This window comes from Festucalex cinctus, chromosome 2, assembly GCF_051991245.1.
Source record: "Festucalex cinctus isolate MCC-2025b chromosome 2, RoL_Fcin_1.0, whole genome shotgun sequence".
Classification (NCBI taxonomy): Eukaryota; Metazoa; Chordata; class Actinopteri; order Syngnathiformes; family Syngnathidae; genus Festucalex; species Festucalex cinctus.
Genome location: NC_135412.1, coordinates 3,613,148 through 3,636,539, shown reverse-complemented (window position 1 = coordinate 3,636,539; position 23,392 = coordinate 3,613,148). Strand labels below are relative to the sequence as shown.

Genomic DNA, 23,392 nt, shown 5'->3' with positions numbered 1-23,392 from the left:
ATAGAAAAGCGAATTTTCAGTCCGAACATTAACCTTTTGCTTCCGTACTGGAAATACAAGAACAAATGCAGATTTATACGATTAAACGAATTTTAATGGGCCACACTTAATAAATAATAATATAAAGTATAATTTGATGATATCATACTGAAATCTAAAATGCTTTTACTGTGGTATTACGTCACTTCTGGTTAGATTTCGCATGACAGCTAGCTTTGCAACCGCGGTCAGTCTCGTCTCTCGTTCACCATCACACTGCTCGACTTTTGTTTTGTTTTTTTAATTGTCCTAAATATAACACATTGTAAATAAGATATAAAATTGATTATTTTAATTTCTTTTTTTTTTTTTTTAAATGGTTAGTATCATTCATGTGGATTTTTTATTTTTGTTTTTTTCACACGCTCGCAATATTTTTAGGTTGCACCTGATTGCATTGTGACGCTATCCGATAAATGTTCATTACTTCATTGATAGACACGCACGCGCGTGCGCACACGCACGCACATCCACGTAATCTGAGATTTTGGCCCTAAAATTTGAGACAATGCAAATATTTTCATCAGCTCACACCAGTGCAACCAGCATTTGCTGATTTCTTTCTTTCTTTCTTAACGATGATTATTATTTTTTAAAATAATTGCTATTGTTGAGTAGTTTGACATTGACTAACTTGTGCTCCACACTACACTTCAGGACAAATATCAGTAATATAGTGAAATGAGTGGGATGAATTTTTACTTTGCAAGTCCATTTACAGTGTGTGCCCCTAAATTTTCTGCTTACAACCAGAAAAATTCAGGTTACAAATTTACACGAATTCACACGCAGGCACGCACACATACACGCACGCACATACGCACAAAAAAGAAAAAGAAAAAAAAAAGTATCTTTTCAATGTCAATCAAATTACCTATTTTCAAATGGTGATTACTAATGAGCAGAATAAGGTAGAAACATACTTTTTTTTTTATGTTTATGTAGTCGTAGCGCACAATATTTTGTTTGCCTTTAAAGATGAGTGAAAATGCTCGAAATCGGCTGGCACTGTTGGGGTTGTTTTTTGGATAATGTCTGGCAGTCAAAGAGTTAAATATCCAAGGTCACCACAAGATATTTATCAAATCGTCTGTTACGGAGAGTAATATATATTTTTTTGTAGGAAATGCCACATCCACAGTACCGACAAGTTCATCCATCCATCCATTTTCTTAACCGCTTGCTCCTCACAAGGGTCGCGGGGAGTGCTGGAGCCTATCCCAGCTGGCTTCGGGCAGTAGGCGGTGGGTTACACTAAATTGAACCTCATCGTTCTCTTTTAAAATAAACTTCATATTGTAATATTGTACCTTATATAACGAGATACACATCAAATCACAGGATTATCAATAATCTTTTTTAGACATTTAGCAAACGATAACTGTGGTCATTAGCATGACTGAGCCACTGGTTAGCACATCACAGTTCTGACGTTGTGGTTTGAATCCTGGTTTTACACAAGCTCCAGCATTCTAGCTTCCGCCCACATTCCAAACACATTTCTTAGGCCAATTGAAGACATTAAATTGTCAGTTGGCGCAAATGTGAAAGTGAAATGGTTATTTGTCTCTATAGGACGTGCTCCGCAGCAGGCTGGCGACCAGTCCAGGATGTACCCTGCCTTTCACGCAAAAAGCAAGTTGAGGTAGGCTCCAGCTCACCTGCGACCCGAATGAAGATAAGATGTGGATTAATGTGGTTAACTGGCATTAATTGCTCGAATGAAAAACAAAAATAAAAAAAAGGAAACCATCTGACTTTATTAAAACTGCTTCTGATTTTACATACAATACAGAATTACATATTTACAAATATACACTTCTAATAGCTTTTTAAATCAATGCCATAATCAGTAGATATACAGTAGGAAAATAAAGATTGTGGTTGCTGCAATGTGCTGTGTAAAAAAAGAAAGTACAAAATATAAACACAATCTCTCCGGCTCCATGTTGACAGTACAAATAATCGTGTGTCTGTGATCAAACACTAACAACTTTAGTGCTTGTGTCAGCTTTCGTTATGAGGGCAGAAAATAAATACTCCAACATGCACAACAATGGCTGGTAAAACGTCTTCTGGGGGAAGAGACTCACAAAAGATATTCTCGACATGACTCGCAAAGCACGAGAGAATTAGGTGAGGTATTTGACAGAGCACAGTACAAGAGCGAACAATTCTATATTTCAGCGGCAGCCAGTTTTTTGTTTTTTTTTTGTAGCTTTTATGAGAACAACAACGTACCCAGACATGCAGCCTGTGCCGGACAATTACACTGGACTGAAAAAGTGATTCTCAACCAAAAAAACATCAAGAACACTGATAATTGTCACAAGACAGACCTGATTCCACGCAATAAACAGGTGGGGCTGCTTTTACCGCAGTAGCGAGCTGCACTGGATTTAGGTGCCACAAAAAAACCATGTGATGCGAGTACAGTAAAAATAGAAGGTTGTAAAAATGTCTGCCCATAGCAAACAAGGTAAGAAGCATTCGTCACCGTTGAGGGTGGCAAAACTTTAATCATCCTAATGTTGTCGCAAGGTGTGGTGCGCCATAATCCTTGCCGTGTATCTCGCGCATAAAAATAAACATTTTTGCGTGCGCCCGGCCGCCAAGTTATATGGCGGCGCTGTCGAAGATGGTTGTCAGGCCGATGGGACAAACGAGCTGAGCCGGTCTTGGTCTACTTGCTTGGAGAGAAGTGACGACGGTCACATGCCTGAGTTGGGCTGGGAGCAGCACAATGGGACAAAGCCTGTTTTTTGTTTTTGTTTTTTGTTTTGCAAAGTGCAAACCAGAGATAAGTAAACAGAACCTGAAAAAAAAAAATCTTTGAGTGGACTTAAGCTATGCCGTTTTGCGTATGCGACACGAGCACGTGTGATTTGTTCTGAAAACATATTTGCATGTATATGTTGAAGAATGTGCACGCTTAAAAAGACGAGTCCAAGTGGGGCTGGAATGCGGCCACACCTGCCAGCCCCCGCGTGCTGCCTCCGAGGTTAATCCAGAGCAGCTGAGAGGTGAGCCCGGCGAGCTCTCTCATACGGAACAAGGTCCACGTCCTCTCGGATTGCTTTGTGGAAGGTTAAAAAAAAAAAAAAAGCATGCCTGACCACCAGATGGCGCCGGTGCTTCCAGCGGCGTGGCATTCAACGTTGATGGGAACGGCTGCAAACATCAGAGAAGCCTTATTCGGATGGACGTTTTTTGCGGACTCTTGATGCCTCTGCTTTTTCTCGCTGGCTGCGACTCACTGCCAGGCGGCGGGACGCGATAACAATCGAGCATTCTTGAGGCATGTCCACATTAGTGCTACATAAGTGAACATACAGAGACGTGTGACGCTCAGCTAAAACACTGGCGACCATCTCACGTGGTTTTCCGTCCGCGGCGCTGGCCGGGTCAGGGTTTGATGTCTGAGAAGCTGGTGTAGGTCTCACTGCAGCTGGAGGACGTGCTAAGGTTTCCCGACACGCTGTCATCTGCAGGATAAATTCAATTTTAATTCAGAATGCAATGGTCTGGACTAGAAAAAAAAACAAAACAAAACAAAAAAAAAAAACGCACGCACACAACAAAATTAAATTCAATGCACACAGTGTGAACTGATGACTGAGCCCGACCTGAGCTGCTGAGCGACTGCGAGGACTTGGACTCCGATATTAAGGTGAGCAGGTTTGCGTGCGCCATCCAGCCCTCCTTGCTGCTGCGAAGATTCCTGACGAACCTGCGCGGGAACAACGTTTGCCGTCGGCTGCGGAGGAGCAACGAAAACTGCATTACGAGACTTTTTTACCACTGGCCGTCCTCTCCCTCTCTGACGAGCTGCACCACATCTCCGCTCTTGACTGACAGCTCCTGAGGTCCCGCCTTCTCCGAGTCTGCTACCACCGTGTACTTCCCTGGAATCTAAAAAGACAATCTTCTTTGAGTCAAAAACCATACAAAGCAGGTTCTTGTCTACTTCATTACTATCTTAACATGCCTGAGCTCATATGCAATTTGGAGATAGTGTCCCAAAACAGATTGTCTATGACCGGCAAAAACCTTTGACTCTTTTACTGCCACACGTGATCAAAAAAACAAAAACAAAACTATGATATGACAAAGGCTTTGATCATTCACGAAAAGAGATACAATGCTTCCATCTGCTGGCCATAGTGAGTGGGTGTTTTTGATTCCACAACACATTGACCAGGCAGCACTGCACTTAGACGTTTCACTGAGAAAAAAAATAAAATTAATAACTTAATTGACGTCATTTAACGTTTATTAAACGTTAATTTAACGTTTATGTTATTAAACATTTTTGGCGGTAGAAAAGTTAATAATTAGTAAAATCACGATGTATGCTGCCATAAACGTTAAATGACGTCAAATACGTTTTTTGTTTTTGTTTTTTTTAATCAAAGGAAAGTACATCATCTAAGTGCAGCGCTGCCTGGTTAATGGGTTGTGAAAACAAAAACATCAACAAACTATGGCCAGCAGATGGCAGGATTGTATCTCTTTTTTTCAATGGGCTGCCAATGTATAAAATTGCAATGAAACATGACGGAATCTGACGAAATATAATGTTTTCAACAATGATGTGAATGGTCAAAGCCTTTGTAACATTAGACCCAATTCACAGAGCATCACAAAAAAAAAAAAAATTAGTTTCACTGTTGTGGGAAAAAAAAATATCGTTTCACAAAAAGCTTTTTTTTTTTTCCTTATCTTTTCAATTTTCGCTCAATGTCACTCAAATGACCTATTTTCAAATGGTGATTACTAAAGCACGGAATAAGGTAGAAACATACATTTTTTTTCTCATGAAAGAATGGAATGTGATCTTTCATGTGGCACCCACGTTGTCCATCCATCCATCCATTTTCTTGACCGCTTATTCCTCACAAGGGTCACGGGGGCTGCTGGCGCCTATCTCAGCTGGCTCTGGGCAGTAGGCGAGGGACACCCTGGACTGGTTGCCAACCAATCGCAGGGCACACAGAGACGAACAACCATCCACACTAACACGCACACCTAGGGACAATTCGGAGCGCCCAATTAACCTGCCATGCATGTCTTTGGAATGTGGGTGGAGACCGGAGTAGCACCCACGTTGTATATGTAGTAAAAGAACACAAATTCTGTTTGCCTTGAAAGATGAGTTAAAATGCTCGAAAATTTGTTTTTGTTTTGTTTGTTTTTGATAACGTGTGGCAGTAAAAGAGTTCCAGGTATCCCCGCAGCGCACCAATTTTTGCAATTCTCACCAGCTTCTGTCCTGCATCATCCTCAGCGTCAGAGTTCAACGGCTCCTCGCCACTGGAGTAGCCATCGTTCTCCTCGGAGGCATCCACCGAGAGCGACACTTTGGCCCAACCTGTAAGAAGGTGTGAGCTTGCATGAGAGCTTTGTATTAGAAAAAAAAAAGCAGCATATTTAATTAGCTGCAAATGTTGTCTCAGTTGATAACTAGTCAAATATTTGCTGATTTGAGAGGACAACAGCAGCACCACGTTTCCGTTGTGCTTGTCATTTGTGTTTAAGAACTTTTTAAAGAAGTGATAGAATGGCACACGAGAACATGATGTGTGCAACATTTGCCGGCATTGTGCCTCTTGTAGCAATAGCCCAAAATATGATCCACGCTAGAGCCCTGAATTTGGGCCACATTTTGACAAAGTCAAACAACGAGCACAGCAAGTCACAGCAAAAGCCCACAATGGCTGCTCTGTACCTCGCCGCTTGCTCTGCAACAGACTAGAGGCACTGGCCCATTTGACTTTGCTCAGACTGATGTGAGGGGCTAGACAAGGACAAAGAGCCAGCAAAAATTAAGAGAAGCCTTCTCCGTGGAAAACGGACAAAAACGCCACAAATTACAAAACATGATGATGATGATGATGATTCCGACCTGTGGATAATAATTATACACAAGACAATGTGAAGTGTCGGTCCCTCTAATTATGGATGTGCCCATTCCAACACCAAAGCCAGTCGCCAACCGCAGTGTGTTGAAAACACAAGATGATGAAAACAGACACAACAAGAAGAGTCTCAAATGTTTGAAGCATGGAAAGACAGATGACACCCTGCTGAATAATGAGACAACATTCTACCTTTGAACCCACACGGAGTCGGGTCACTCTTGGCCAAGTGGTGCTTGGCACTGTGCTCGGGGCTCATGCCCGAGCCTGAACAGGCAAGGAGAGTGAAGGAGCAGACAGATACAGACAACAAGAATCAATTTGGTTTTTAGCACAAACTACACGGATTCATGCAATTCTGCATTATGGCCACTAGAGGTCAAAGCATGACTGAGATACTTGGTATTTTAGGGGCTCGACACACGGGCGACGGCGAATTACGTATCGCGTCGCCTCCCATGTCAAACTGCACACACGGGAGGCGACGACGGCAGCGACTGACGTCACCGTCTCGCGCGGCTTGTTGACAACAGATTTGATTGGCTAATAAATTGGAGGGAATCATTGTAAACGGACGTCCCACTACATAGTTCGAGGATGAAGACTCACAATATATTACTGGAATTAACTGAACTATTGTTGCTAAGTGTCCTGTCCACGTCACGGATCATTGCGTGAAGTATCATTTAAAACTGGGTGGTCGGACACTGCTAAAATTAGATCCTCCCATTTTGCCGCGTATCGCACTGTCTAGCATGCATTCATGCGTTCATTGGTTCGTCGATGAAATCGGCGACGCGACAAAAGTTGAACATGTTTCATGGAATTTAATAACTTGAAGAAATTACTGTCTGATCAGACCTTTTTGAGTTTTTTTTTTTCCTATATTTTTTTTTTTTTCTTTTTCGTTATTGTGTGGTTCGGCAGCACGGTTTTGTGTGCTCAGTTTGTTTTGGATGTCTGTCACGGACCGCGATTTTTCACAAGCACGAATGTGAAGGCGATTTTCGCCTTGCCGCCTTGCTTCCATAGGAAATGAATGGCGAGCGAGCGACGTCGCCTCCCGTGTGTCGAGCCCCTAATCCTTGTCATATGTATTTGTGTTACCAGTAATTGAATTTGTGTCGTATTTAACACATTTATGTTTGTCTATGATTAGAATTTTTTTTATTTTTTTTAACTTTACAAAGTCGTCTCGTGGGCCGGATTAAACCCCTTTGCGGGCCTGATCCGGCCCGCGGGCCGTATGTTTGACACCCTTGGGCTAAAGTATCGAAAAAGATGGCAACTTTCAGTGTCTTAAACAGTGAGACTGCAGTGAATTTGGATCAGACTGTAACCCTGTCATCAAGATACATCAGATTTAACAGTGTAACAGATTTAATACTGTAACAGACATATCGGTGTCAAATGTGCCAATTAGGCTGTAATTTGTTGAGTGCACAGCCATGCCCCTCCATAACACAGGTCAGATTTTACAGACTCGGCTATTGTCAGATTTCTAATGTGAACAAATTATTTTTATTTGCGTACGGAACAGAGCGCAGCAGTGAGCTGATGCGTGTACGACACTCCTCCAAACATCGTGAACGTTCTTCATAATTAATTGTGGTTGCGTCAAAACCATGAATTGTCATAGCACAGTTATGCTATGTTTCATACTAATCGTGCTGAGACTTCTGTTAACTTGTGATTTGACGCTCTCTAAATAAACTTGAATTAAATTGAATCATTACAGCGTCTGCGGCGCGTCTCTAAAAAGGCCAGTCAAGATTTATCTTGTTACCTTTTGGACTCTTGAGATTACTGAAGCCCTGCAAAGTAAAACGCTTTTTAGCCACGGAGGACCTGTCGGCGGTCGGACTTGTCACCATCTCATCTGCAAGCAATGAGTTGATATATGGGAGGCAAGACGGTCACAGAAGAAGACGCGATAGATGAGGTGGTGAAGGGAAGAGCGGGATCACAAGATCAGTTCAGGATAACGAAGCAGCTTGAAATCAGGCCCTCGATGCCATCAAGAGTTTTCACCTTTGTGTTTGGGAAGCGACGAGCTGTTGTCGGACACGGGGTTCGCGTCCGCCTTCTTGTCCTCCTGCTTCTTCTGGTTCTTTTGACTGCTGCTCCGAAAGGGGCTGTGTTAAAACGGCAAAATCGAGTCACCACCACACTTTGAAGGTTTAACAAGTGACGTGTGGAGCGACCCACACTACTGACCTGAGTGAGTTGGTGGTTTGGTTTGGGGGCTCACAGCTCTTCTGCTGGCTGGCATCTACAAACGAGGGAACCAAAAAGCTTACAAGCAGATCGGCTTTGCCAATGAGTGAAGTGTTGGCGGTACCTCTGCAGGCTTTCAGCTGCTGGGTGAGAACTTTGCGGATCTCATTCACCCACGATGTTTTGATCTCAGGCGTTGGCGCCTAAACAAACAAACAAAACATTTCAATATAGGGTTCAGGTTGAAAAAGTCATTAAGGAAAAAATGTTTTATTGAAACAATTGTGATCATGTAAAATGTATGATTGATGTGAATAACATACAAAAAGCATGGTTTAGTCTCATCGAAGATTGTATAGTTCTTAAAACTCCAAAATACTCTAGTACTAGGGCTGCGCAATTAATCGAAATTCAATTACAATTTCAATTATTACACTCCATAATTATAGTGTTTCAAATAATTTAATTTGTCTTAATACTGTATTTTATATTTGTTTTGTTTTTTACGCTTGAACATTTTCTCGTTTTGTCCAAAAAAAAAACAAAAAAAACAAAAAGATCCTGCACTCAAACTTCAAGTTTTTGTCAACATAAATAAATAAATACATACATAAATATAATTATTATACATTCTGTTTGGTCCAAAAGGAAATTACATAATTATAGTGGGGGTTTTTTGTTTGTTTTTTTAAAGTTTTACTATTTTTAAATGCTTAAACATTTTCTTGTTTTGTACCAAAAAATAAAAGTTTTTATAATTGTGATTTCAATTGCTTCTAAAATAATCGTGATTATTATTTATTCATAATCGAGCAGCCCTATCTAGTACTATATGTAGTATGCTAGTTCAAAAAAAAAAGAAAAAAAAAAAAAAGATGATGAACTTGATGATTATGAGCTACAGAACTTAACACTTTCGAATCTATTTGCTTAGTTATGATTTCTTTTCCAGAACGATAAAGCTTACCTGGACAATAAAAACTTCCTCTCTTGAATTACACCAAACCTCAAACTTCTTGTTGTCTCCTTTCGCATTCTCCGTAATTCCCACCGCACTCATCTGATTGGGAAACGGAGCGGAAACGTGAGCTTAGCAACACGAAATACGTGCGATTCTGTACGTGGCTCACGTTGAGGGAGTGCTTGAAGCTGTAAGACGGAGCTTTTTCGTATCCCTCGCCATTCTCATCCCTCTTCTTGCAGAAGAGCAGGGCCTTCTCATGCAAGAACAGATGCCTCTGCATGGGCTTGAACCTGGCCAGGTCCTTGACCTTGGCATGACCTTTCTTGTGCTCCGTCCACATGCTGAAGGAGCCTTGCATCAGCAGGCGACCCAGCACTGAGAGGTTACCCTGAAATAAGAAGAGAAGAAACACTCTCACTCACAGAATGCACAGAAAGTCGAAGATGAAATTTTGAAAAATGTATATATTAACTCATTCAATCCCAAAAAACTTATAAATGTGTTTTTTAATACTTTGTCATTCACTCCCAAAAACATATGTATACACTTTTTTAAATTTTTTTTTTTTTTTTTTTTTAAATGTTATATAAAGCTTTGATGCAGCTTCTGACCTGAAGAGGTGGCTTAAAGCAGTGGTAGTTATTACCCAAAAAAATAAAATAAATAAATAAACAGACAGCAGGTGTCAGTAGAGTATAAGAGATCAACCAGGGCGGTGTGGCAGCAAGCTCTTTTCCCCAATGTTTTAAACAAGTTTGTGAATAATGATGAAACTTAGCTATATTCTAATGCTAATTGCTGCAAAACAGAAACACATACAAACATACTTTTTTTTTCTGGATGGCAGAAGAGACCCTAATCTTTTTTTGGTAGGTTCCATCTTTTTATAGTAATAGAACACAATATTCTGTGGTCCTTGCAACATCAGTCAAAATCCATTCAAACAGCTGGGAGCAAACTTCAGTGAGTTAAAAAAACAAAACAAATGTAATCAGACCTCGTATCCTGTGATGGCAATCAGGTGCATGGAGTCGTTGACAGCTTTCAGGATGCCCAAAATGGAGGAGAGAGCTTCCTGCAGGTCGTCGCAGCCATCGCAACCTTTACTGTACTTTAACAACTCCTGCAAAACACAAAAACAGGGAAGCACAGCCGGTCTCCTCCGCCACATGTGATGACGACATGAAGGCAGCTCACCTTCAGCAGCAGCTGGTACTTTGTGATTCTCTGGACGGGTTTAAGGAGGTAGGAGTCTAATCCAAGTTTATGTTCCAGCTTTTTCTGACACTCCTGGTGCCCCCCCCCCCCCCCCCCAAAAAAAAGGAAAAAAAAAAAAAGAGGCTTATTAGCGCAGTGAGCGATTGTACATTAAAGGCCCAGTATCACTGCTTTATAAACAGTAATCAGTGAAAAAAAAAATGCTTTTGTGATACTCTTTAATGCAAACTTAAAAAATGAATCAGATTAGTCGTTTGATTGAATAATCAATATATTAATCAATTCTAAAAACATTCGATAGTGGCACGAGATTTATCATTGTGAAAATGGATCCGCAGACGCAAATTGTAAAGACAGAATGTTGTGTCCACTGAGTGGATGTTCCAACCAAATAAAATACAAAATCGGGCTTTGGAACCTGGAAGAAGGCACAATCCGAGCACTGCCGCCACAAGCTCTCCGAGCGAGGTTTATTCTGGCAGTAAGCTTCATAGATCTGTAGGTCCTTCATCTGGGCAGAGAGAACAACCAGTTTGTTTTTCTTCAACGGTGATCCTTGCATCCTTTTGTTCAAAACCAAAGAGTGCTTACTCTTTCTAAAAAGCAGCGGCCCACAAGTTCAGGACAGTTTGTGTAAGCCTCCAATTCCTTCAGAAATGTCCTAAAAATTAAATATCAGTCATGGTTACGATACATACAGGAAGTACACAAATGCAAGTCCTCTTTAAAAGCAAACAAACAAAAAAGTACCTTTTATGAAACTGATAGATTTCGGACATGTTCCCAAACAGGATGTCCTTCTTACTCAGCAGCGTACTTGGAATGAGGTGAGCCATTGAGGGGTTGTCCATCTCTGCCGCGTAGCCCTGCAGCAACACGACCGCCATTATTCAAAGTCCGTTATGTGATCGTATCGTCAGCTGTACAGCTGTGGTAGAGCCACACGAGGAAGCTCACCTCTAAAACGCACAGAAGCTCCTCCACATACGCTCTCTCGGTCTCCAGCAGTTCATTCATCACGTGACTAGAAAACACAAAATGTGATTTTATTGATTTTTTTTTTTGTCCAGGCAGACAAGATAAACGCCTCACCGTCGAAGCACAGCCAGGTTTTCGTCTTCCTCGGAAAGGGAGGCATGTCTGGTGCCACCGTTGCGCACGGGAGACTCCACCTGGACAAAAGACACTTTCTCAGTGGACTCTCAAAAGTTTCCAACGTGTCACATTCAGCCGTGACGGGACAACAAGCATTTACCTTTCTGCAGAGGGCATTATCTGCCGAGTATCTCCTCTCTTTTCTCTGTTGATCTGAGACACAGAAAAGGTTGAAAAAAACTGATCAATGTCTTTGATGACATCGTCATCTTGAAAACATACTGGGAGACGTCTGTGGAGATTTGACTTCCGGTCTTGGAGCCACTGGCTGGACTGGTCGTGTCTGTTTGGCGGCAAGTTTTTTTAGGCTGACGCGTCGCTTCTCGAACATCTCCTGGACGGAGCTTTGCTTCTGGAAAACTCTTTCTACCTGGTCCTGATGGAGGGCAGATATCAAAATGGATCATGATAGAGATTATTCTTTTTTTTTTTCTCAGATTTATTTCCAAGTTCATTAACTCATTCACTCGCAGCCATTTTCACTGAAGCAACCCCCTTCGCTCCCGGTTGTTTTACTGGATTTTGACTGATTTTGCAAGGCCCACAGAATATTGTGTTCTATTGCTATAAAAACATGGAACCTACCAAAAGAAAGATTAGAGTCTCTTCTTTCATCAGGAAAAAAAAATAATCCGATTCCACTTTGCAGCAATTAGCGTTAGAATATAGCTAACTTTCATCATTATTCAAGAATCTGTTTAGAATTGTGTGGAAATCAGTTTGTTTGCAACATGGCACTGGTTGATCTCTTATACTCCACTGCCACCTGCTGGCTGTTTTTGTAGTAACTACCATTGCTTCACCCCTTCTCTGCAGTTGAGAGCCTTCTGTATGCTCTAGCATAAAAAAACATGTGAATACATCTGGGACACAAAACATTTAAAATAGAATGTATTTCTACGTTTTTGGGAACGAATGAGTTAATCTTTTTTTTTTTCCCATCCCTTTTATAATGTCACTACATCCTGAGAAGAATACCAAGTATACAACTGACTGACCCTGAGCTGAGTAGTGAGCACCGCCTCATACTGGCAGCAGATGGCACTGCAGTCGATGAGGGTGTGAAGCGGTGCGGTTTCCAGGTATCGCTCCAATTCCTGGAGAGCAGCCTCAGCTCCATCTTGAGACTGACACCGGTCCACCGGCTGGCTCGCCAACAGAAAAATTCCCTCTTCGCACCAACGGGAGGCCTGATCAAACAAATCCGTGATGCACTTTCATATGCGCTCAGAAAAAATACAGCTTGTGTGTGCATGGAGAGAGAGTACCTTCTCCAGGGAATGGTGGAGCTCCATCGCCGTCAGAAGAAGGCTCTTCTTGTCCCTCAGAGTAGATGTGATCTCCTCACACACTGACCTCAGCTCGCAACACTTTGGCCGAATGGAGTCCTCCGCATAGTGAGCGTTCTCGATCAGGCCGTCACCTTCGCTGGCAAGCGACAGTGCGTAGTCCAGGACGTCCTGTTTGAAGCATCTGATTAGCGTTTGCGTGTTTTGGGTTTGCACTCCAGATTACGCTCGCATTCCAAAAATCACGTTTGTTAGGTCCATTGATGAGGAGAGAGAGGAGTCAGGCCTCACGCAACCCTAATGAGGTACAAATAAAAGCCTTTAAAAAAAAATAACCACAATAGATGTTAAACCACGCAACTAATGCGTTCGTTATAAATAGGTAGCCAAATTAAACAGTAACCTTCATAGAAAAGTCAGATCCAAATGCCATTGTAAATATTCCCCCTAAATTCATCTCTTCTTTCAGTAAGCTGCAACGAGCCACCACAACTCTAAAAACAGTTGGGCCAAAAATAACCCAAACGGGGTCAAGAATGGACCAACCCATCTTTCTGAGTTATTTAACTGAAGAATAAAGTGCAAGATTTCAGGGGACTTTTGCAACTTTTGTAACCTGGCGACGTGATGCAACACATGCTTGACCAACCATGTTTCACATCCTCACTGCCTTTAAGTGTACAAGAAAAGCAACCTATTATTCACCAAAATTATTCTTTTTTTGTTTTTTTTTCATTCTACTCAAACCACTTCAACTGCAAAATAGTCAGTCCATTTAGCCAACCCAAACCCAAATATTTGGGTCAAATTAAATTAATAACCCACAAAGTTTTTGTTTTGTTTTGTTTTTAATTAATTAATTAATTAATTTGTTTGTTGGGGGGGGGGGGTCTTTTGCAGGTTATTCATTTAAACCAGTGGTGTCCAAAGTACGGCCCGGGGGCCATTTGCGGCCCGCCGTCCATTTTTCGGTGGCCCGCAACATTTGCTACAAAATGGCATTTGACTCAATTCAAATAAAATAAACAAAACAAAAATGTTTGGAGATGGTCAAAGTAAGAAGGGAGGGTATCGAAAAACAGGTGCCATTAAAGGTTATTTTAGTTAACTAAAACTAATGAAAAAACAAAAATTAAAAAAATGATGACATCACACCCATGAAACTAACAAAGTAAACTAAAATTAAGCATTTTTTAAATAACTAAACTAATAAAAAGTAACAGAACCACCCGGAAAACCAATAAAAACTAACTAAAATGAAAAATTCCAAAACTATAATAACCCTCCTGTCATATTACAAATAAATTAGTTTATATACTGTAGCATTTTTCTAAATATGCAAAAACACAAATAAATTATTTGCACAATTTTTAGGACTAAACCCAATTTCTCTTCATTACATTATGTGGCCCTTGCGTTGTCCAGATGTTCTGTATCTGGCCCTCAAATGAAGTTTGGACACCCCTGATTTAAACCAACTTTTTGGGTCAAGTGAATAACCCAAAAAATTGTGTCGGGCCCTTTTTGACCCATTTTGAGTTGTTTTTCGAGTGCAGGTTAATTATAGGTGTGAGTTTCAGCAGTGTGTGTGTGCTTGCTCCATGAGTGGGCCCATATTCCGAGTTTTTACTGTCATTGTGGGGACCACTTGTCCGCGTGGGGATATTTTGGTGGGCCCCACAAGTTCAGACCTCTTTTTGAGGGTCGACTTGGTTTTAGATTTGAATTGGATTTTGGTTGGGGTTAGTCAAAGAAGTTGTGATGGCTAATATTAGCATAAGGGGCTAGGAAATGCATGATGTCAATGAGATGTCCCCAGTAAGGTACAAAGACAAACGTGTGCGTGTGCTCTTACACAGGCCTTTTCCTCGTGACTGCTGAGCTCGCGGAGGACGTGCTCGGCATGGGCGGGATTTACGCTGACCTCTGAGAAACCGCATAACCGCTCCGACGTTGCATCAAGTTGGGAGCGCACCTATGAGCGACGTCACAACAGCAAGGCATGATTCGACAGAATTGGGGGTTTTTTCTTGCCAAACATGGGTTTGAATTGGTTTCAGCTCACTTCACGGAAGTGTTGCTCAAAATGGCGAAGTTGCAAACACTGTTCCAGCTTGGACCGGTGGCGTTCCCAGAAATCATCAAATGCTGCCTCAGTCTCATCCAGTTGACCCAAGAGTCTGAGGGTGGGAGGAGACTGACGCTGCAGGGAATGAAGAAATCCAACATGCACACACAACCAAGTTGCTCCTACCGCTGTACGGTGGCCAAGTTCTCCAGCTCATCGTGGGTCATGTTGTATTCTGTGTTAGTTTGAAAAGGCTCGTTGATGCAGCCCAACAGACGTGCGCCTTGAGATTGCGACACCTGGAGGTCCTCCTGGAACACAAACAGTTTAAGACATCAGGCATTAACCACTAGGGATATCCAAACATCACAATATGATATTATCACGATATGAAGGTGACGATACGATAATTATCACGATATTGTGGGGAGGTTGGCGATACAAAAAAAGGTCACAATATTGTAAAAAAAAAAAGTGAGCTCATACTAAGAAAAAAAATACAAATACACGCAATACTGTACTTTACAGCAGTGCATATAAACAACCTACAATCTCTAATAACACTTATCATTAATAACACTAATATTGAGGAACATTCTTGCTAATGCAAACAAACACATTGAGTTCCTCCACATATTGACTCGGCTCAAAAGCATATTATGTGCCCCTTCATCTAACCATTAGTGTGAATTTGAAACATAGAAGGGCCAAAACATGCCTTGTGCAAAATAAACTGCGCTTAAAAAAAAACAAAAAACAAAAAAAACCTCGCCACCAGAAGGTGCTGGAACTGCACAAATGGGAATCAGCCTGATTTTTTTATTTATTTTTTTAACAGATCTGCTGCTTTTAATATCGTGACATGACGATATATTTAATATCGCAATATCACGATATTCCTGATATCGTTAAATCACTATTAACCACATGACAAAAAAAATTTCTTTAATAGCATATAAACATCTAAAATTTACTTTTTGGAAAACTCGGGCCAGCATGGGGCAATTAATTAATTCATTCATTAATTAATTACTTAATTAATTACTTGATTAATTTGTTACTTTCAGCTAAAATTGCCTAATTGAATTATAGAACCACTTCTAAGGTTTAATCTTACTTTTTTTTTTTTTTCGCTCATTGATTATCACAGAAAACAAATCAAATAGCCCATAAAACATATATGGTACCTATTTGATGATCACTGAAAAGCTTTAAGCATTACTCAATTAGCAATCCAACTTTCCAGAACCCAGAATGAGTCCTTAAGTAGGAGAAAAAGTTTTTCTGAGAGGGAGAAAGAGACCTTCATTTTGTCTTTTTTTAGCGAATGCGAGTGGAGAAGGCTGGTGGTGGCCTCAGCGTCATTGGGCAATTCCGTTTCTGCGAGCTCAGTGCCAAAGGCCTGCAGCGTGTGAGCCGTCGTCTTCACCATGAGAGCAAACGCTTCAATTGCCTGCGTCGGAAATGCAGAAACAGTTGGTGACGTATATGCGTTTTTACAAAAGATGTGATCCTCATGAGAGTGCGCCCATGTGTGCGTTGTATATACCGTGCGGTGTGAAATCCAGCTTTCATGGCAGTATTCCTGCGCACCCCCCAATTCCGTGGTTAGTTGTCCTGGGTCGATATAAGCATGGAGCTCGGTCACCGAACTCAGCATGACCACCTGCGAGGACGCAGATTGGAACAAACGGGCGGTGGCGTGTGAGGCAAGCAGAGCAGAGAAATTGGCCAAATTACACGGGAAGTCACAGGAGTGACAATTACGGGGAGAAAAGCCCCACCTTCATCTTGAACTCATCCTTGTTGAACTTGAAGAGGAAGTCCGATAGTGCCCGCTGCAGCAAAGTAGTGGGACGCAACACCAGAACCAAATTTACAGTCGCTGGGAAGGAGCCCTGGAGGAGCATCATCATCACCATCAATAATAATAATAATAATAATAATAATAATAATAATAATAATAATAATAATAGTTGGTCAAAAACTAGGTCAAAAATATGACCCACACAAACACATTCATCTTAGTCAGGAAATGCACGACGTTGCTATGGAAACCAATCACCTCGGAAAAGATCCAGGCCGCAATGAAGTCAGAGTGAGGGATGACGGAGAAAGTGACAGGCACCAACAACAAAATGTCGCTTTTTTTCATAGTGCAAAGATCAGCTGAATGTTTACAATAACACTGACGCACCCGCAAGTGGAATTCATTAAAAGTAATTAATTCCGAGTGGCCTTGTTACATTAACATGACAATGCAGATTCTGCCTCAACATGCTAATGCAGACACGTACAGTACATGGCTGGAAGCACGCGTTCGCCGTCAAATGATGTGCACGCTCACAAGACACGCCGTCAGACTATCAGATCAAAGGCTCTTATAAATAAATGATAAGAATTAGAATAATCGTTTCTGATTTATATTCTGTCATTGACGAGAATTTTCGCTGTCTTCCAAACAATGTGCCGGTCGCTCTCCCGGGAGCAGGATAGCCACGTGCTAATCCACAAGCTCCAGCCCCCCCCCACTATCCTTTGTGACAAAGGGGGCTTTAATGCAGCTGCTTTTTCTGAGCAGTCATATCTAAAATACACAAGATTGACTTTTTTTCCTCCAATCAGGCTTAGACCTCTTATTCTTTTGTTGTTCACTCCTCATCTTACCAAGACCTTCTGGAAAAAAAATCTGTACTTCCAACTGTGTAGCAACAGTGGGGAAAGACAATTTCTGCTTCAACGTGACAATACAAGATGGTTAGATAGGTTAAGGTGTGGAAAAACTTCACTGCCCTGACCTCAAACACAAACAACTTTCAGATGAACTGTAGAGCAGCCAGCATATGTTCTTGATGTGCATCACAATTAGGGCCCGACCGATTAACCGGTCACCGATTATAATCGGCCGATTATTGGGATTCAAACATCGGCCAAAAAAAATTAATCGGCAAATTGGGCCTAATGGACGTTTATTTCTCCCTTAAAACGTTATCTAAGAAAACAGAAGTTTCCGACGCTGTGAAAGTGCCCTAGCAACTAGCAAGTGTGTAGCGTATGTTATTCTGGTTATTCTGTTGTCCCTGAGTGTCCTTTAAGCTGTTTAATGACAACACAGTTGGAGTTAACTGTAAAATAAAACCACACAACATAAAGAATTACATCCACTGTATATACAAAATAAGCTTCGTTTCTTAAACATCGCTAGCCTAGCACGAACAGGAAGTTAGCAAATGCTAACAGGAAGACAGGAAGTTAGCATTGACTTCGGGAGTGTTTTTCCTTCAAATAATGAATATCCACAAACAAATCTTGTGGGGGCACAAACTAACAGATGGGATAACACTACGCAAAGGCACAAATTCTTCCCAATGTGTGAAAAACCTTATTCTGTACTCACTTAAAGTGCGTATGCCATGGATGCATGGCACCACACTGCCCTCAAGAGGCCAAAAAGCACAGGAACAGTCAAGTTATCTTGATTTATATAGCACTTTCAAACAGCCTTAGCTGTCAGTATTTGTATTACATATATTTTTTAATAAATAATCAGCAGATTAATCGGTAATCGGTATTTTTTCCTGCCAAAAATCGGTATCGGCATCAGCCTCCAAAAGTGCATATCGGTCGGGCCCTAATCACAATCTCTCAGTTTCTCCACTCTGCCAGTCAGCCATGTCAACTTTGTAAGGCTCTCCTGATTCTCAAGATTGTTCAGGTGCACCCCGTTTCCAATTCATCCTTGAGACGTCTTTACAAGCTTAATTGGGAGTGAAACTGTTGCAAAATCAGAACTCTGGCACTCCATCATCCAAGAGGATGAGATATCTGAAGAAATGGTGCAAAATGAAACAAAATGTTCTGTTCTGACGGGACATACGTTGAACTCTTTGGCGTTAATGCCAGATGTCACGTTTGGCGGAAACCAGGCACCGCTGCTCATCTGGCCAACACCATCCCTGTATCTACATGTCAACACTGGCCTCTCCTCATTCGTTATCACCAGCAGGATAACAACAGCAGGTGACCTTCAATGACCTTGAGCAGTGGAGCTTCTCATGGGACAGGAAGAGACCTTCACTGGGCAACAGATTGAGAGCTATTAATGGCTAGGTGACAAAGCAGGCAGACACCTTCAGGTGACTGAAAAAAAAAAAATCTTACCAACAACAACAACAAAAACAGGTTATCATTTTATACATAAATGTAATAGACCAGTAATAATCCTCTTAAGTGCAGAGATTGTGCTGTAAGGGGGAACACGGGGCCTGGTGAGCTTTGGTGTCCAATTAGCATATATTAGCATACATATGCATACACCAAACAAGCTCAACAGTGTTGCTCAGTATAAACATATTGACGACAGATGTATGTGCTATGCTAAAGATGCATCCCCTGATGAGCAAGAGTTGCTTAATGGTGGTTAACAGACGCATTTCCCTTTGGGCTCTCTGTTCTAGTGCTCACTGACCTGCAGATGAAGTAGGCTAGCAGGCTAAAGGAATTCACACAGTTGTGAGAAGAGAGACAACTTCTCATCCAAACAACCAGCATGTTTTTAGGCTACCCTCTGTGGCTTCGCACAACGCATACCGCACACACACACACACACACACACGTTAGCATAGAGCGTCTTACTGCGATTCGAAGCAGGGTGGCCCTTACAGCGGCCCATCGGTCCAGTCGCCTGTCGATGACTAGAATGAATCCGACTCCTGATGCGGCAATGCTGCAAGAGAGAAGAACACGTTTGTTTCTTTAGTCGCGCATTTTCGCATTGCATTTCCCCGCGAGCCCTTTTAAGTCGAGTAGATTTATAAATATTTCATGTTGTCATTTTATTTTGGCTTTATTTGGGTTTTAAGTGCATGCATGGTGTGTGTGTATTGGGAGTCAAATGCTTTAGGGAGCATATGTTTTGATAACTTGCTGCCAACAATGTTTGCAATCAGCAATTTGCAGCGATTGAAACCCTTCAAAATCATCACCATGGCAACCTTGGCTTGGCTCTGCCTTTTTGTGTATGTATGCAACCATATCACCATCCAGTCCAAGGACAGTGCCATATGCAGACATCTCATCAAGATAATGCAGGTGTCAGTGCGTGTGCGTGCGTGTGTGCGTGTGTGTGTGTAAAGCCAGCCTTCTCAGTAAAGGTCTGGCTGGACATTAGCATTTCAGCTCCAATCCTGCTCATGCACAAACGAGCAAAAACACAACAACGCGCAATGTGAACTTAAATTTCTATATACTATATCATATATAAACACTATCTATATTTTTCCCCCAGTGGGGTGTCTACTAATTTGGTAATGAGCACATACGAGCATGCAGGTTAGCGTAATGCTACCTGGCGAATGCAGCAGCAGTAAATCTTCAATCCATTCCAACAATGATCAAAATCCAAACCAGCTCAATGAAAGACAATCATCCATCTAATTCCAGTCCTTAAAAAAAAAAAAAATCACGTACATCCTCAATAATCCAATGTTATATATTCCTTTATCTTCCGTTATTCCATTTTGTCCTGCATCGCTGATCATCTGTTTGCAGCCTGCAGACGAAGAGAGGGGGACTGTTCTCATCCTTCAAGAGCATCCCCCCCCCCTCCTCCTCCCCTCCTCCTCCTCCTCCTCCTCCTCCTCATCCACCAGCATCTCCTACTCAGCCAATTACAGAAGAGCTCTGCATCTTTCTGTTCTCCCACAGCCAATCAGCATTGTAGAGAGAAGCCAGATCGGCAGTTGGGTGCAAAGAGCAAGTGGGGAAAAGGGAGGGGACTCGGCGATGGGTGCAGGATATGAAGAGCAATCGCCGCAAGAAGGGAAAAAAACAAAACAAAAACACATACACAGAAAGGCACCCATGACACACACACACATAGGTGTGCATATATATTTATACGATCCACGCAAATGCACGTTGTTCTACACTCCTTACACAAAATTCGGTGCTTTATCTTTCATATCTATTTCCTTCTTTCTTATGCCGGCTCTCGGATCTATTTTTAAACCATCGGTGATGTCATCCCTCAGGCAGCGCTGTGGTTTTGCGCTGTCATCTGTTGGTGTAAGACGGTATTACCGACAGGCAAAAAAAAAAAAAAAAAAAAAAACGTGAAACTGACCTGGGCACAGTCGTGAGGTAGTTGAGCACATTTTTGATCTCGTCCTCTTCCAGTTCGCTGAAAGTTGGGAATTCTGGGAAGATGACGATGGGGCTGCCATCAGTCCCGCGGCCCCCTGCGGGCAGACAGGGGAAAATCAAGCAAGAGTTGCGTTCACAGTGAACCACACCAATGACAGCGTAATGCTGATCTTTGCTGGGCCAGAAACTTGAGCATTTAGCGCAGAGGTGTCCAAACTACGGCCCGGGGGCCATTTGCGGCCCACCGTCCATTTTTCAGTGGCCCAGCGCCATATGCTAAAAATGGCATTAGACTCAGTTCAAATAAAATAAACAAAAATGTTTGGAGATGGTCAAAGTATGAAGGAAGGGTATCGAAAAACAGGTGCCATTAAAGGTTATTTTAGTTCACTAAAACTAATGAAAAGACTAAAACTAAAATTCAAAAAACAATATTGTTACCGAAATAAAATAAAAACGTAAATGCTCTTTAAAAAACGAAACTAACTGAAAACTACATTTTATGTTTACAAAACTAACTAAAATTAACTATAATTATAGCAAACATGTCCTTTGTTTTAATCTTTGGTAATTAATTTAATGCATGAGCCTTTGGGGATGATTTTAAATGTGATTTTTAGTAGATTTAGTTTGACATAAACCAAAATAAAGTATGTCACACAGAAGTGACGTCATCTAGCAGCAGCCAATAGAGAAGCACCTTCATATGACGTTGCGCCCATGGTGTTTTTTAATATTGCGCACAAATAATACACAAAAAAACTCATACTAATACTGAAACTAACAAACTAAGCTAAAACTAAGCATTTTTTAAAGAATTAAATTAATAAAAATAACAGAATCACCCTGAAAACTAATAAAAACTAACTAAAATGAAAAATTCCAAAACGATTACAATAACCCTCCTGCCATATTACAAATAAATTGGTTTATATACTGTAGCATTTTTCTAAATATGCAAAAGCACAAATAAATTATTTGTACAATTTTTAAGATTAAACCCAATTTCTCTTCATAACATGATGTGGCCCTTGGGTCCTTCTGATTTTCTGGATGTGCCCCTCAAATGAAAAAGTTTGGACACCCCTGATTTAGCGGTTCGACAGCAGAAAGAAAATCTTTTTTTTTTTTTTTTTTAACTAGTGGCTCCGGTTGCAAAGCAGATAATCACAGTGATGAATTATTCACATAGCGTCATGAAGCAGTCGTTATCGTCATGGCAACCCAACCCAACACGACTGTGTGGTTCGCTGCGCACATCTCGAGTGCAAAAGTTTGAAGCGTCACGCAAAAGGACGGCATTTGTCTGTATGCGGCCACATGATTGTACAGTGCAGAAGAGTGAGAAAACAAACCGACCTGGTAGGGTGGCAAACTGCTTCCCGAGTTCACTGCCAATTTGGGCTGCACACAGTGGAAGATCTTCTGTCTGCAAAACTTCATCTGGGAAGAGACATTTGCGCGCATGTTTTTATTCTTCAAGTCAGTTCGTTATATACATCACCAGTGAGTAATAATATTGTACATAAACACATTAAAATGTACGCTTTGTCTCAGACCAAGCTTAATAAAATAGCAGCACATGTATAATATGGAAGACATGCCGCCGTGAGTCGGACTCATCATCCAAAGCACCATACCAAAAAATACCGGTCAGAGTAGGGGGTAAGCATGCCGTGTAAACAGATGTTCTCAAAATATACAGACAAAGTTCAAATATCATCAAAAGTTTTGAAACATCAATTGTTATTTTTATTGATGCATTTTATAAACAGTCATTATTTCTACCATAAAACATAGCATTGATTGGTGGCCAGACTGCGGAATTATAAAGTACTCTCAGCACGCAACTGTGTCATTTCTCACCTCCCAGCCCATTCATGTCAACATGGAATATGCTTCCCACAAGCTCAACAATCAACCAAAAGGGTAGCCTACCTTCGCGTAGATTGTAACTTGACGGTCACAAATAAAACCTTTGGTGAACTTTTATGACTGCGTAGAAGTCTCAAACCAGCAATCTTAGAGAAATCGAGGCAAAAAAAAAAAAAAAAAAGGCTACCTGCTTAATGTCTTTTTTTTTTTAAATAAATAATAGATGTGCTGAAGCCACTAGGCAAAGGAGGAAGGACAGGAAAAGTAGTAAAACACATGGAAGTTGACTTAAACGATGGTAAGTTGGAGACGTGGCACAGCCGCAGGTCCCATTGGCAGATTTTAAACAGACCACAAGCATTCCAGCAAAGCCCAGAAGCCTCTAATTTGACCAACAGCAACCACTCTGCTATAATTATCTGGTACTACACGAGAGTGAAACAAATGTACACAATTAAGAGCAATTTGTAAAGAGTTGTTTTTAAGAAATGTGGAAAATCCAGTA

General features: G+C 41.3%; 1 protein-coding gene across 9 annotated transcripts in view; it reads right to left on the bottom strand.

Annotated features, from left to right (window-relative positions):
• Nucleotides 1-1,780: 1,780 nt before the first annotated feature.
• The window catches only part of mcf2la (mcf.2 cell line derived transforming sequence-like a), a 37,837-nt gene continuing 16,225 nt past the window's right edge, over nt 1,781-23,392 (bottom strand). For 6 of the 9 annotated variants that reach the window (XM_077512272.1, XM_077512273.1, XM_077512274.1 and 3 more), the window contains 31 exons: nt 22,372-22,455; nt 20,993-21,107; nt 19,504-19,594; nt 16,653-16,766; nt 16,418-16,534; nt 16,172-16,321; nt 15,055-15,179; nt 14,866-14,980; nt 14,656-14,775; nt 12,780-12,971; nt 12,510-12,701; nt 11,734-11,887; nt 11,612-11,664; nt 11,449-11,528; nt 11,314-11,380; nt 11,107-11,222; nt 10,948-11,017; nt 10,775-10,867; nt 10,336-10,428; nt 10,136-10,261; nt 9,305-9,526; nt 9,142-9,234; nt 8,299-8,377; nt 8,175-8,229; nt 7,989-8,092; nt 7,744-7,836; nt 6,150-6,224; nt 5,301-5,410; nt 3,839-3,951; nt 3,666-3,769; nt 1,781-3,524 (listed from right to left, as the gene is read on the bottom strand). In XM_077512272.1, the coding sequence (XP_077368398.1) occupies nt 3,445-3,524; nt 3,666-3,769; nt 3,839-3,951; nt 5,301-5,410; nt 6,150-6,224; nt 7,744-7,836; nt 7,989-8,092; nt 8,175-8,229; nt 8,299-8,377; nt 9,142-9,234; nt 9,305-9,526; nt 10,136-10,261; nt 10,336-10,428; nt 10,775-10,867; nt 10,948-11,017; nt 11,107-11,222; nt 11,314-11,380; nt 11,449-11,528; nt 11,612-11,664; nt 11,734-11,887; nt 12,510-12,701; nt 12,780-12,971; nt 14,656-14,775; nt 14,866-14,980; nt 15,055-15,179; nt 16,172-16,321; nt 16,418-16,534; nt 16,653-16,766; nt 19,504-19,594; nt 20,993-21,107; nt 22,372-22,455 (3,395 nt within the window). In that variant the 3' untranslated portion in view covers nt 1,781-3,444. Of the gene's footprint in view, nt 3,525-3,665; nt 3,770-3,838; nt 3,952-5,300; nt 5,411-6,149; nt 6,225-7,743; nt 7,837-7,988; nt 8,093-8,174; nt 8,230-8,298; nt 8,378-9,141; nt 9,235-9,304; nt 9,527-10,135; nt 10,262-10,335; nt 10,429-10,774; nt 10,868-10,947; nt 11,018-11,106; nt 11,223-11,313; nt 11,381-11,448; nt 11,529-11,611; nt 11,665-11,733; nt 11,888-12,509; nt 12,702-12,779; nt 12,972-14,655; nt 14,776-14,865; nt 14,981-15,054; nt 15,180-16,171; nt 16,322-16,417; nt 16,535-16,652; nt 16,767-19,503; nt 19,595-20,215; nt 20,447-20,992; nt 21,108-22,371; nt 22,456-23,392 lie in introns of those variants that run through there. The other 3 variants (XM_077512277.1, XM_077512276.1, XM_077512275.1) reach the window with 3 other exon arrangements.